Source organism: Dermacentor silvarum, chromosome 1 (genome assembly GCF_013339745.2).
Source record: "Dermacentor silvarum isolate Dsil-2018 chromosome 1, BIME_Dsil_1.4, whole genome shotgun sequence".
NCBI lineage: Eukaryota > Metazoa > Arthropoda > Arachnida > Ixodida > Ixodidae > Dermacentor > Dermacentor silvarum.
The window spans coordinates 69,632-83,857 of record NC_051154.1 but is presented as its reverse complement, the minus strand read 5'-3'; the positions used below and the strand labels follow the sequence as shown (position 1 = coordinate 83,857).

The 14,226-nt window shown below is 42.1% G+C and overlaps 1 protein-coding gene across 2 annotated transcripts; it reads left to right on the top strand.

The window, feature by feature from the left end:
- The first annotated feature begins 1,046 nt into the window (after positions 1-1,046).
- LOC119456044 (RNA-binding protein 7) lies at positions 1,047-12,067 on the top strand. Of its 2 annotated transcripts, none has more exons than XM_049664574.1 (3): positions 1,047-1,408; positions 1,475-2,173; positions 12,058-12,067. In XM_049664574.1, the coding sequence occupies exons 1-2, from the start codon at positions 1,319-1,321 to the stop codon at positions 2,168-2,170; spliced, it is 786 nt and encodes a 261-aa protein (XP_049520531.1). In that variant the 5' UTR covers positions 1,047-1,318; the 3' UTR covers positions 2,171-2,173; positions 12,058-12,067. The 2 variants fall into 2 exon arrangements, with proteins under 2 accessions (XP_049520531.1, XP_037573570.1); XM_037717642.2 differs by lacking the exon at positions 12,058-12,067 and adding an exon at positions 8,367-9,871.
- The last annotated feature ends 2,159 nt before the right edge of the window (positions 12,068-14,226 follow it).

Sequence of the window (14,226 nt, the reverse complement as noted above, 5' to 3'; positions counted from 1 at the left end):
CTCACAACGTACACATTGCGCGATTTAACTCCACGGCTCTCAAAAGAGTTGCTAAGAAGCTGTAATTGAAAGAAATACGCTTTCTTTATCTCACTGCAACAAATGAAAGCCTCTGACGCACCTACCGCGGTCAGCGCAAGCAGTGAGCAAGGTAATTGAATTGCATGGGTAAATAAGAGGCGCATAGCGTAGTCATCCCATAGAGATGGAGAAACAAAGACCTACGCACGAGATATATACCAAAGGACGGCATTCACCGATAGAGCTAGTTGAGTGCATGCATTTTCCGGCGCGTGAACGCTTCCGCCGTTCGTTTTACATCGGGGTAACGCGTAGGAACTGTGATAGTACTTGTTGAAGGCACGAACGAATAAATTATCCTGCGATCACTACGAGACCTGCGACAACCGTTTCGTGCTCCTTCGAATTTCGAGATCACATCGGCCACAGCTCAAATACGCAACCGGTTGTTTTTACAAGTGTCAGCTAGAGAACGGGCAATCGCACGACACTCACCTTTGCTCCAAATGTGTCGCGGCAGCTGAGCAACAAATGTCATCAAGCCCAACCCTGCAATGTCCGCAATTTCAGCTACTAAGCAAGTGCAAAAAACGAAACTTGAATGCTCACAATGCGCGCGCGAACGAGGCGCGAACCATAGTGTCTGAGTTCGAGAGTAGCTAGTTCAAAAAGCAAAAAACAAACAAAAATGTGACGTCACATCCGGCAAAGGAGAGTTGTTCTCCTTTCTCACCTTCTCTCAGCTCACGCATGCGCAGCGACATCGGAGCCCTCGGGGGCGACGTTCAGGTCTACGTCACGCCTCGAAGAAAATGGCGGAATGTCCAGAATAGCGGCTATTGTTGACTTTTCGCAATTCACGTATCTTAAGATGATTTTTGAAAGTTAACAAGTAAGAAACAAATATATATATAATATACATTACTTAAAGAATAAAGGTATTTTTTAAAAGTCTTTACCCGTGGTCTTTACTTTTACAGATAAATTCACAAGTTAAACAGAACACGGAAACTTCCGCTTCTTTTCTCTGCTTCCGTACGCGTTTAAACTAAAGTCATTCAATTGCAGGAAGTTTTTCCCACGTTCGTGCCATTTTAATGCAATTTATTCTGCTCGATTAATGTGTGAACAGGAATGGACAGTTATTGACTATTTGTGACTTCAATCTGGATGGGGCACGGCGAGAACTAATTGTCCTACGTCGAATTCCGACATCCGGAGCGTCCTGTGCTTGACGCGAGCTCGTATCAGAGCGCTAACGTAGTCGTTTGGTTGGTTTATTTCGCTACTTGCTTCTATGGATATAGATAGGCGAGATCGAACTCTCTTCTGCGGGAGTCTCGATTCTAAGGTAACAGAAGAGCTTCTGCGTGAGCTGTTTGTTCAGGTATGTACTAATGTTCCTTAATGTATGCTTGCACATTTTCATTGTACTTCTTTTTGTGCTTGTTAGGCAGGGCCTGTGGAAGACGTAAAAATTCCAAAGGATAACACTGGCCGGACCAAGAACTTCGCTTTCGTCACATTTGTTCATCCGGAATCGGTCGGCTACACCCTAGCACTCATGGATGGCATTTCGCTCTACGGCCGACGGATTAGAATGGAGCGGAGGCCGCATGCAACTGTCGATGACACATACGTGAACATGATGAAAAGGCACTACGAGTACATGGATTCCGTCAGAGCGAGCGCCTACACGTTTAACCATCCTGGTGACATGTGGAGCTCATCTTGCACACCTCAGGTCCAAGGACCACCGAGAGTTCAGATGGCTATGGACGGGCCAATGTCATTTGCTTCTGAGCGTTCATTCGGGCCTGAATCTGCCCCATTTCGTCGCGAGTACAACCGATCTGAAGTCTACCCGCCTGTCAACGATTCCAAACGCTACGATCGCTACCATGGTCAAGATCGCCATGATCGACAAGGTCGCCATGATCGACAAGATCGCCACGATCGACAAGATCGCTACTTTCAAGCACCTGACCACTACAGAGGATCTTTCAGGGAATTTCGCTGTGACACAGAAGACCCAGACATGCACAGCAAGCACCGTGGACAAAATGGATACGACAGAAGGTATGAGGAGCCAAGGCACAGAAGGCCTGAAGACCGAGGTGACTATCTCACGAGGAGACGCCGTTATTGATAGGTGAGTAATGGTTACCCATGGTTTCTGGGCAGGCACGAAAGTCGGATTGTTACTCACAAGACATCAATCAAATTCTGAAGGATTGGTAAGGCACACATCCATACATTGCACTGTGTCGTTTCAAAATTTTCTGAGGTAGAATACTGCCGAGGTACTGTCAAAATAATGAATGCAAGTTGCTACTGTACTCTACTGTTAGTGTACCTACAAAAAAAAAAAAAGATATTCGAAAATATGTGGGTTTGCTTTTGAGTGGCCACTCACCAGCGGGCAGTAGCCTCAGTCAGTCCCCATACGACTGCTAATCACTGCAAGCACTTGACTTCAGGTGGGCAATTGCTGTTTGCCACTACTTGATTTGCACTTTCATTGGTTGGTAATCGGTTGCTGCCTGACTGGACAATGTGTCTGTAGTGAACTGCTACTGAAAGAGCATGCCTTCATAACCTTGGGTTCGCTCATAGAGGGAACACATTGCAAAGTAAATGCATAAGCACACTTTCGTACAATTGTCGACTACCTTGGCCACTTCAGACACATTGCATGAGAAGCAAAGAAATACAGCACTGCATCGTTTACAGTCTGCATTCATTTGTTTACTGTGTGGCATGAATGTTCTGTTAGCGCTTGGGCTGCTGAGCACGAGGTCGTGGGTTCGAATCCTGGCCACAGCGGCCACATTTTGATGGCGGTGAAATGCAGAAAAACACCCATGTACTTAGATTTAGGTGCACGTTAAAGAACGTGGTGGTTCAAATTAATCCAGAGTCTCCCACTATGGCGTGCCTCATAATCATAGGGTGGTTTTGGCACGTAAAACCCCATAATTTTTTTTCTGTTTACACACACTGGCTATAAGCTGAATCCCTTTGCAGGATTGCCCCATTGTTGATTGGCTGGTTGTTATTGTCAATCTCAATACCAACTGTTCCTGGTTAGCTATTGTGAGGCATATAAATAGTGTCCTTCGTTTTTGCGTAAAACCCAATAATTTGAGGTTCTTGCACCCCTAACAAGTTTAATGAAAATCGTGTTAAACCTAATTTCACCCTGAAGCTTCGCCATTCTTAAAGGGTAGGAATAAATGCCCGCATTACAAAACCAGTGAACACTGCTTGACTTGTGCGAGCAAGTGGTCAGTATATATCGTTAATATTATTCGTGTATGATTATGATATATGCCCCCTTTTTGTTGAACACTCAAGCAAAAACTAGCATATATAGTATATTCAGAGCCTGCTGGTTTTGCTGAGCGAAAGCTTGTTACCCTTTTAGTAGCTGCATTTAGTATCTGAATACAACTGAGGCATCGCAATGTAAATAAGGCCTGCCAGCAAGGGATTGTATAAATACACCCTTGCAATTTTTTACGATATCATGCAAACCTCGACCACACAACGTGTCAGTTGTAGCGGTGAGGGGCACTCCTGAAACGAACAGCGCAGCATAATACATTTGAACTAGAATTCGTCTTGCACGACTGCACATAAAGTTGCCAATCCCAACCTCCTTCGCTGCTACAAGGCTGCTGACACGCTGTGCAGTCGACGCTCGCGTGATATCGTGAAAAAATTGCAAGGGTGTACGTAACGTAACTTGCAAACAGCTACCTTTCTCATTACTGTTCAAATAAAATGTTTGTGTCCAAAAGGAGACCATTGCCTGTGTTAATGGTTTGTGAAAGTTACCAGAAAAATCCCCGGTTTTCCTCTTCAAAAATAACATCCAGTTATTTTCCACCTCGAATACCAAAACGAAGGACCCTGCAATAAACTGATTACACATGATTTTTAATTGTATTTCTGAACCGTAAAGGGTTTTTGAATGTGCTGTTTGCTTGAACCCATGACAGTTCACAAATGTGGGTTTGTTTTGTTTAGAGTGGCAACTGTTCCTTCAACAGCTTGACATTCTATAAACCATATTTCAAGTGTAGCATTTGGTTCATGGTCAGATGTGATGTGCTGTTGATATGTATTGCATATCATGTTTGTTGGACAGTGTTTGTTTACCTAGTTATTTAGCAAGGCCTTACAGTCCAGAAAAAACAGCATTTTGTGAGTGTGTACACAGAAAAATGTTAAAATACACTGATGATGCAGTTAAAAAGATAGTAAAGCAGTCCAACAAAAAATCCGTCGGAACAAATGCCTGCTATGCTGGTCAGTAGCTCCTTACATAAGATTGAGAATTGAGGAATGCTTGTTTTTGCAAGGTGGCAGAAACTAATTCAGTCATTGGTCAGCATGTGAGATAAAACTTTATTGTTGCTCTGCGACGACTGATAAGCAGGAGGCCTCAGTCCAGGCCTCCCCTTTCAGCCTACATCAGAGTGGATGTGATGTATGCTGCCAGATATTCTTGGTCCCAAGGTGTGGCGGCCACAGTCAGGCACCCAGGGTTGAGGGATAGAGACAGGGACGTGAGATCTGGAAGTGGAGGAGGTGGAGAATGACATGAGTATATGTAGAATGCAAAACATAGTATTTACAAAACATTCTGTAAATAGGTATGCCATGACTGTTCTGGATAATGCGCTGGCTCGTTAGCCCTGAAATTTCATCCAAAGGTAACATTTCGTAGTGGCTGCATTTAAATACCACATTTAGGTGTATCACTTGCCTGTTTCATTCATAATAAGTGCCAAACATCAAGTGTCTAGTTTATGGGAACGGAATGGTGATGCTGTCTGTTATTGTTTGAGCGATGCCATAGTCTATGAACAAAACAAGGTTTACACATTGTTTTGCCATTATAGTGACAGACAGATTCCTGCAAATTCCACACTTTTCATTTGGCATTGTCATAACGATACAAACTCGTTTATTCTGTGTGAAACGGGCAAGTAATGCTCCCAGACAGTATTAAAATATATTCACCATGAAATGCCACCTCTCGGCAAAATTTAAGTGTGAACTTAATTAAGACAGGAGATTAGTCAGAAGTGTTACATATACTTGGTGCTCCTGTTTTCTCTATGTTCACTGTAAATGGAAAGCAGTGCTGAGTTGAGCCCATGATACCGTTTCAAAAAATCCAATCATATGTGGCATCATTGCTCAAGTATTTGCAGGTTTCGGGTGATTTGCAGGGTTCCACTGCTTTCATGTATAGTATTCTTCAATATGAACCGATTGGTGCAGTTATGTGGCTTAAAAAATTACCGACACAAGCTTTTACAGCAGAGCTGTTAGAACCTCGCTATAATGATAATTCCGTCGTCTGCAGCTTCGCTGAGCTGGGGGACAGAGAGCTGAGAGAGAGTGAAAGCAAGCAGAGTATAAAAATAGCATCGCGCAGCATAGCGGATGTGAGGTAGAGAGGAGGAGTGAGGCAGGTGGTAGTGGGACGCAAGAGCTGCTGCCGACGCCGACCGCGTTTCCCCGCGTTCACGCTGGACGCGCCCGTTGTCCGTGACCGCAGCCAATGCCTCTGGCGGCGGCTCGGCAGGTTTCGACCAGAGAACTGGACCCTCGTCGCTTCTGAAAGACTGAAGCGAGAGCTAGGGAAGCTGAAACCAAGCGTTGCAGAAGAGAACACTCAAGTTTAGATTGAGGGAAGCGGAGAGTGAAGTAGGCGAAGAAATGAAGATCCGGAGGCTCGTGAACGTGGCCGGTTGAATTCATCGCGATACTAGGCAGAACATCGCAAAGAAATCCTGAGCGCCCAGCAAAAGTTAGACTAAGTGTGTGGTTTGCCACTACTTTGCTAGGCTTTCCCCTGCTCAGCTGGTCTCTAGTGTTTGTGATAGCAGAGCCACACATAATTTTTGTCTTACTTTTCTCGCTGTACTAGATAGTGGTCGACTCCATAGTTGCGGTATGAGGCGTTCGTGGCTTGTGACCACTGCAACAAGCTGACTGGCGCGTGCATCAGGAGTTTGTGATACCACATTACTACCTTCAATTGTTGTAGAGTTGCAGAATTGTGTAGAGGAACCCTTATGAACACACCCTACGCCAAGAAGCCGCACTCCATTTGGCACACATTTTGAATTAGCCACATTAAAAGATGGTCTAATTCATTTTGCTGCTTCGAGGAATTGAGACCTCATACCGTGATTAACCCTGTAACCGGTAGCTCAACAATATTGTTGACCTAACAAAAACATCTACAAAAACTAGACAAATCCAAATATTAGTCTGTGCCTTTCAATTTACCTTTATGTACCTGCTCAACAGTGGCATTCACTAAAATGTTGAGTGTGAGCAGCAGCACATGTGTTGGTCACAAAATCTGAAGGCTTTGGCGTTATCTTAGCACACGCGGGGGTCATCGTCTTGCCAAAGCGATTTTTGTTTTTCCTTTTTTAAGCAAGCTCTTATTTCTTGACTCCATAAAGGTACATCTCAAGAACACACGTTGACCTTGCCATAACAAGTGCCAGAGACCAGTTTTGGACCATACATTTTCCTTTCACCACCTGGTGAACAATAATTTTGACCTACTGTATCTCGCTTAGTTTTTAGAGAAACCGTGTAATATTTCAATTGGTATGTATTTGAGCAAAGTAAAGAAGAACTAAAGCAATAAAAACCATTCTAGGTCAAGTCTTTCTTATCTTGCCAGTTAAAGGGTTAAAGAGACACTAAGGAGAAAAATAATTTGACCTGGATTAGTAAATTGACCTTCTACAATACCAAGAGTACCACTCTTGCTGTGAGAGGAGACTTGGTAAGCCAGAAAAGATGCACAAACAAGACAGGTAGCGACGCTGCCTTGAAGTTCTTGCACCAGCTCGCCGTGATGTCATGGATTTTGAGTGTCTGCTTGGGCCTAGTTAATTTCTTATTGGTAAACTGACTACATTGTATTCTAAGGGAGCAAAAGAGAGATCTTAGCAAGTTTTTAGAACTTTTACTGAGCCTCAACTGCCCTAATATGAGAAAATGCTTTGAAATCCATGAAGTCACACTGTCATACTGGTGCTAGGGTTTCAACAAATAAGAAAAAATGGAATCTTAAGCTTAGTTTTCTTTTCTAAGAATCTACTTAGAACCGTGAAATGAGCGGAAATAGATTTAAAGAATACTTAATGGTATAAACCGACTTAGCGTATTGCTTTAGTGTCCCTTTAAGAGTTGGGTGGTATCTAATGAAGCTAGAAAAGAGGGATGTACAAAATTCTTTGTGTCGGTACTTTTTTTTAAAGGGAATATGTTTAGTGTAATTATTGATCCTTTCAGATGAAGAACACAAATTCTTCCAAGTTGGGATTTACTAATGTCCTGTGTGGGCAATGAGCTTTATGGCAAACCAGTTCTGCGGAATCTTGCAAGGTGGAGGAAGTTTTATGAAGGGGAAGCATTGTCATCAAAGTAGCATGAAGCTGCAAAGGAAACCCATATGTGTTTCCTTTCTGAGAAACCCGCACGGGTTTCTCAGAAAGAAAGCTTCAAATCCGGCAACAGTGTCTTTCCAGGGCAGTCGCTGTATCATCTGAGCTAACCAGGAGGCTAGCGGATTGTATGTATGGCAAGGCCAGTTAATCGATAACTCGAAGTGTAGCCACACTGAATATGGGAAATCAGTTCTGCAGAAGCCCGCAAGGGGAAGGAAGTTTTATGAATGAGCTTTGTGTAATGATTAGCCATGTGCAGTATTTTACACAAGGGTTTACATGCACTTGTACCGGATTTCTGGTTGCACTGCTAACCATGCATTCATTGCGTGTGCCAAACACAAAAAACGAGCAAGTTGTGAACAATGTAAGCATTACACTAAGAAACATGCACCACCAAATTACATGATAATACAATAAAAGGCACTGTAGGCTTGAAGTCATTTTATGTGAATACTGGTCTCTCGTTACCTCTACATAGTGCCATCATTGAGCCACAGACCTCTCATTTTGCATAGTGTGCTGTTTTTTTTATGTCCCATTTCATAGTTCAACGATGTGGCCTTTATTTACATGCTTGAGCTGCATGTTAACAATCCCATGAAAGCAGTCGTCTCTTGTTCATTTAATGCTTCTGCCGAGCTTGTATTTGTGTAAGTGCTTCTTGAATATTGCTTGTAATTAAAAAAAAAAATTGGCTCTTAAGGCACATAAGCCTCTATGTGATAGCTAGAATATTAGGGAAGGACGGATTAACTAGGCAGTCATGCTTATTTCAGATTTTCACTTGCTTACTTTGTTTTGATAATCTTGCATGACGATAATCTTACATTCTTCTTGTTTATCTTCCAGTGCATCTCGCTAAAGCACCGCTACCACGTCTACTGGCTATGTGTGTAATTGATTGGTTTTCTCATTGTGCTCTCGTTATTCATACAAGAACATTTATTCATATTCATATTTGTGCCACAGGTGCTGCATTAACAATGTACTTAAAAATTCCATTGTTTGCTCATTGGATTCACAGTTTCCGTTTCACCAGTTGTTTTATCACACACATGGCACATAGAGCCATTCGCAATATTGAAATGTTAACAGGCTTTTGTACGGGCAGTGAATGCCATCCTAGAAGGTACTTGGGCGGCATTTTGCTCACCTTTAGTTCACTATGGTATGTTTGCTGTTGACGCATAGACATTTGCATGTGGTGAAAAATAATTGACAATTTTTGTGCAACATAAATGAGACAGTCAGTGATATTACTGCCTGTGTTACTTATTCACAGCTGGTACCAACAGTATATTTTATGTGCTTGAATTACATTTTGAGGCACAGGCATTGTCAAGTCAATTAGGAAGCAGCAGCATCTAGCATGCTCTGCGTTAAATTTTCATGGGGCTTTTCGTTTCGTTTGATATTGTTGTAAAAATACTTTGTGACAAGAGCTGAAAACTTTTAAGGCAATCTTTAAAAGCAATCTGATTGCCTTTGTCATGTTAATTGGCTTTGTAAAGCTTGTATTGTGAAGCTTTTTATTTAAGGCTTACAAAACTAAGGCTAGTTCCCCTAAATCTGCCTCTATTGTTTAGAATTTTTAGGAAGTGCACACTGTAAATAGCTGTTAAGAAATTGTACCTGTGCATGGCTTGTGATGTATATCTTCCTCATTGCAATTGTAATGCATTTCACTCAAGTGTAGTGCATGCTATTGCAGCAGTCTTACATGTAGAGAAGTGGGACTCTCTCAGAGAGTAGTCCTTCTGGGTGAGGAAATATGCTCCTGTACAAATCATTTCATCTTTTCAGACCGGACACCAGTCATCTTATCACTGCATATTTTGTTGTGATATGCAATACAGAGTTTTAATGGGTCAGCTTCATTCGTACAAAATGTAACATCTTCACTTTGCACTTGGGCATTCATTGGTTTGACGTACATTTGGACTTGGCAAAATGTCACTACAACTTGTTGTCACTAATTTTTATATGTCATCATGTGTCATGGAGAAAAAAAAAACAACTAAAAAGTACCTGAGCACACTGCTGTATATAGTCTTTTTCTTTTGTAGTTGCTCATCATCAGATCTCACTTTTATTTTTGGGAACATGACCAGTAAGCTCAAAATACATTCTTGTGCCAACTGTTATGGTTTTATTTGAAAGATGAGTGTATCTTTTATTTTTATTTTGAAAATTGTGTGCAGTGTTTTGGCAACTTGACTGTCGGAAGGCGTTCATGAAAAGTAGTTAATTGAACTAACTGATTTGCTTGGTTAATGCAGCCTTATTTCAGGCACGAGGATAAGGGTTTTTGTTTGTGGAACACAGATGTCTTAATAAAGATGTGAGCTCTACTCCTTCACTGTCAGTTTCACTTCTGTATTTGCATTTTTAACACAGCTTCTACTTCTTGGAGCCATCATAGCATGTCAGTTGGGACATTGTGTGAATTTTCGTGGCGCATGCAGTAGTTTTACTGCAGGAAGATGAGAATCATATGACGAGTTTCATGCTCTTAAAACCATTAAACTTGTAGAATAGCACTCACAACTCTTTGCTTAAGCATGCTGAAAATTTGCTGGTGAACTGCCTTTTATTCATGGTTGTTGCAGCCTTTCGGGTCAGATCCTTTGCATACTGGAGGAAATGTTGAAAATTGTACCACATTCCTAAGCATTTTCCCAGAAATGCAGCCCTCGAGCAAGCCACAATATGAAGATAAACTTTGCACAATGCCACTAACATTGACAAATGCTTCTGTCTAGTGTCGAAAACTGCAACTGAGCTAATGGATATACTTGTCATTGATTCACACTGTGATAAATTTTTCCTAATGATGGCTATACTTGCTAGTGGTAGAGAAAGGGTTAAATTACTTTAATGCTTTGTTATATTTATTTGAAAATCAGTGGACATCTCTGCAAAATGAATTGTAGCCTGTCTTGAAGATTGCAAGCTCTGCATTGGGTAGGGTGACATGCATATGAGACATGAGGCTACTTTTATTTTAGTGATCTTCACCATTGTCTCTCGCAGAATAAAAAGCAAGAATTGATGGTTGTGAACTTTAACAGAGCCCTTGCTCTAGTTACTTTGTTGGGTGCCCACATGACATTATCTAACATCTCTGTTAAAGCTTCCAGGCCACAGTGCACATGATTGAAGTTGCTGTGTAATTTTGCTGCATTGTCCCTACTCTCTGTTCTTGGAGTAAAGTGAGAGTCCCCCACACTATTTAAAGGGGCCCTGAACCACTTTTTAAAGAAGTGGAGAAAGGCATTTGAATTGAAAATAGGTAATTTCACAAATACTTCGCTGCAAAAAGTACTTAAATGCGTTTGGCAGAAGCAAAGTTATTGGCAATCAAACGCAGTCTCTGCTGTGCTCCCGTTCCTTCAATGCCTTGCCCTGCGAAGGCTATGGCGGAGTGGGACGTGGCCACAGCTGCGCCACACGGTGACATTTAGAAGGTGAGCACCTTCTAAATGTCACCGTGGCGTGCAGTTCAAATTTCATTTTGGATGTTAACGTAGACATGACTTATGATTTTGGTGCCTGCGGTGTGCTAAGTGTAGGCCAAACGCAGTTGTCCTCAGCAAGCCGCAGTGCGTTTAGCCAGTGGACTCGTGGCGGCCGCGGTATCTACACTACGTAGCCGACCGCAGCTACCAATAGCAGCCGCGTATGAGAATCCGGTTTATTACGATATAAAGTACCCAGAAAAGAGTGAGAAACATGGCTTCTGTTGAAAAGAGAGCATTTGAGAGAAAGATGACTTTGCGCTACGCTTGTGAGCTCCATGCACCGCATACTACAACAAAACTTGGCTGAGATGTTCACAGCAGCGTATGCTACCTGCGGACTATGTTATTTCACCAAGCTCGAAGGGTGGTTTGGGCCCCTTTGGAGCTCTGGGTATGCAGATACAGTATCCATTGCATGTCCCACAGTAGACCTTGGTCTACTCTACAACTGCACACTTTGTTTTGTCAGTGCTGAAGTGCCAGCACGTCACAAGGAGTGGGTGGGTATGGAGGGTAGGGCTCTTGCTCTGGATCCAATAATGCTGTGACACTTTTTCTGGTTGGGATCACTCTGTCAGTTAATGGGTGCAGCCACATTGGGTATATATATATATATATATATATATATATATATATATATATATATATATATATATATATATATATATATATATGGTAGCTAATAACATTGATACCACACTTGATTACATATTTCTCTAATGGTAATTCTGAAAATTCTTGCAGGTGGCAGATTATTAAAGAATGCCCTGTAAGTGCTAGTATACAATGCAGCTGTTTATATAGTGGTACCAGGGCTTGTTAATTTGGCCAATTGGGCAGATGTTTGCAAGGTTTCGGCCTTTGCCATACAAGTGAAATAAAAAAGAATGATCTGTGGAGTGGTGTACAGTGAATAGATGTTTTACATGCCAATCCTGTGCAGTTGTGTGAAGAGTTCAGGCAGTTTCTTGTAGGGACTGTAGTGGTTGAATTGTGCGAATTGGGCTTTCAGTTCATAGTGCATCTTGCATCATATTCTCTTCGTATTCCTTTTTTAAAACCGAAATGTGAGGCTCATTGGCAAGACAATTGAATCACATGACCGCATAATCACTGGGTTGATGTATCTATATGAACCGAGACAGACAAATTTATTTATAGAAAGTCTGAGTGGTTGGCCTGATCTATGGCTTGTTTTGACCTGCTACTCTACACTGAGGAAGGGGAAGAAAATGAGTGATGATGATGAAAAGAACAAAGTGTGCATATACAAGTCTACCACGTTGTGACATCTCTAAAGCCAAGTGTCCAGCCCAGTGGCTTGTCAAAAGGCTAGAGCTGCCCTAATAATCATGGCTGCGCCGTTTACGTTGGGCCATTAACTCAATACAAAGTCATCGCATAGTAGTTGGCTAATGGTGAAGGGTATGTTCAAAGCAAGAACGAAAAAAATAAATAAAAACAACCAAAATAAACCAAATATGTGGCCACTGCATGGGAACTATGCTTAGAAAAATTTTTTCACACATAAATATTATCCCCTTCCTCTTCTTTTTCTTCATATATGTTTGACAATTCTTGTTTGTAGTATTTCCGGTTTTTTGCTCTAAGCCTAAAGTATCTGCTCATGTGACATGATTTTGGAAACCATTTTATGTTCACTCTATTGCAAGAAAGTAAACACCAGCCAAGGGTTGCTGGCATTGGCAAACTGGTCTTTACTTTCTTTTTTAGATAGGCTGTACATCTTAAATATTTTTGCATTGCTTATAACGCTTTCCAAATGTATACTGTAGCACTCGGTAATAAGTGAAATGTGTTGCCAGCAATCGGTACACACATTTGTCACAGAAGTATATAATGCAACAAGAAATGTTTATAATTACATGAGTGTGAACAGCGTAGGGAAGCTTTATGGAGCGTAAGGATTGAAAGCTAATCGAATTGTTACATCAACATGTTCATGGTAGTTTAGTATGCAGCACTCGGAGTTAGGACAAAGCATGAAAGGAAAGACATCGGATATGAGCTGTCCTGTATGGTTCCTTTTGTCCTTCGCCTTAATTATTAGCGCTGCATGGACTACTACTATAAGCATTGTAGATGTATTGAACACAACGTGCGCTATCTGTTGGTACCATTACGGTAGTACTGGCCTTTAAAGTGATGGTCCTATTTGTGCTGTGGTACCTGTGATTTTCAAACATAAATTTGTACACACTGGCAGAAAACCATTTAAGAAATTGCTTCGACACTAGTGTTATAACTGCGGCCTAGTAAGTGGAGGGGGCCATTCTTTAACAACATGATGCAGTTTTGCGGCAGCAGCTGCCATCAATTTTCAAGATGCGAGTGTCCAGACGCTGTCAAGTGTAGCTGCACATGCCACTGAAAGACTGGGCATAAAACATACTCTAATGTAGGTGCCCACCTCCCGCATTAAAATGTGGCAGTGGGCTGTGCAGCAAGTGAGGAAACATGGTCTCTTCTCATGCTATTTTGAGTGCCCCCTTTTTTCTCCTCTAAGCCCAAGGGGCTGACGTCTGCAGAAAAATGCAGTGTCTGCACAGCGAAATGGTTGGACTGCCTGGGCAGCGCTGGTTCCCATACCAACCCATCTCATGCTGCTGCATTTCATAACCATTCCGTCTCTTATCGTATGTTGCCACACTCCCATCCAGCACTGGGGTTATCGGGGTAACTGTGGCGGTTGCCTAGCTCCACAACACAGTGATAATGCCATTAAAACGATGGAAACTTCCAGCAAAAGTCCACAAAGTATGGACTGATTATGGCAAATAAGCTCTGCAGAAATCTGCAAGGTGGAGGAAGTTTCATGAAAGGGTAAAATTGGCATCACTGGGATACGAAGCTACAGAAGGAAACCCATATGGGTTTCTCGGAAAGAAAGCTTCAAAGTTTAAAGAAGAATTTGTCCTGGTCCAGGGCATTGAACCTGAGACCAACTGATTTGCCATATTCAGTGTCCCAGTGCTTCGAGTTGTCGATCGATTCGGCCTCACCCTTCAGTCTGCTAGCCTCCTGGTTTGCTTGGATGATAGAGCAACCGCCTTGGAAAAACGTTAGTTCCAGGTTTGATCTTGGATCAGGATGAATTTTTCTTCATTCTTCAACTTCGAAGCTTTCTTTCTAAAAAACCTGCGTGGGTTTCCTTTGTAGCTTCGTGC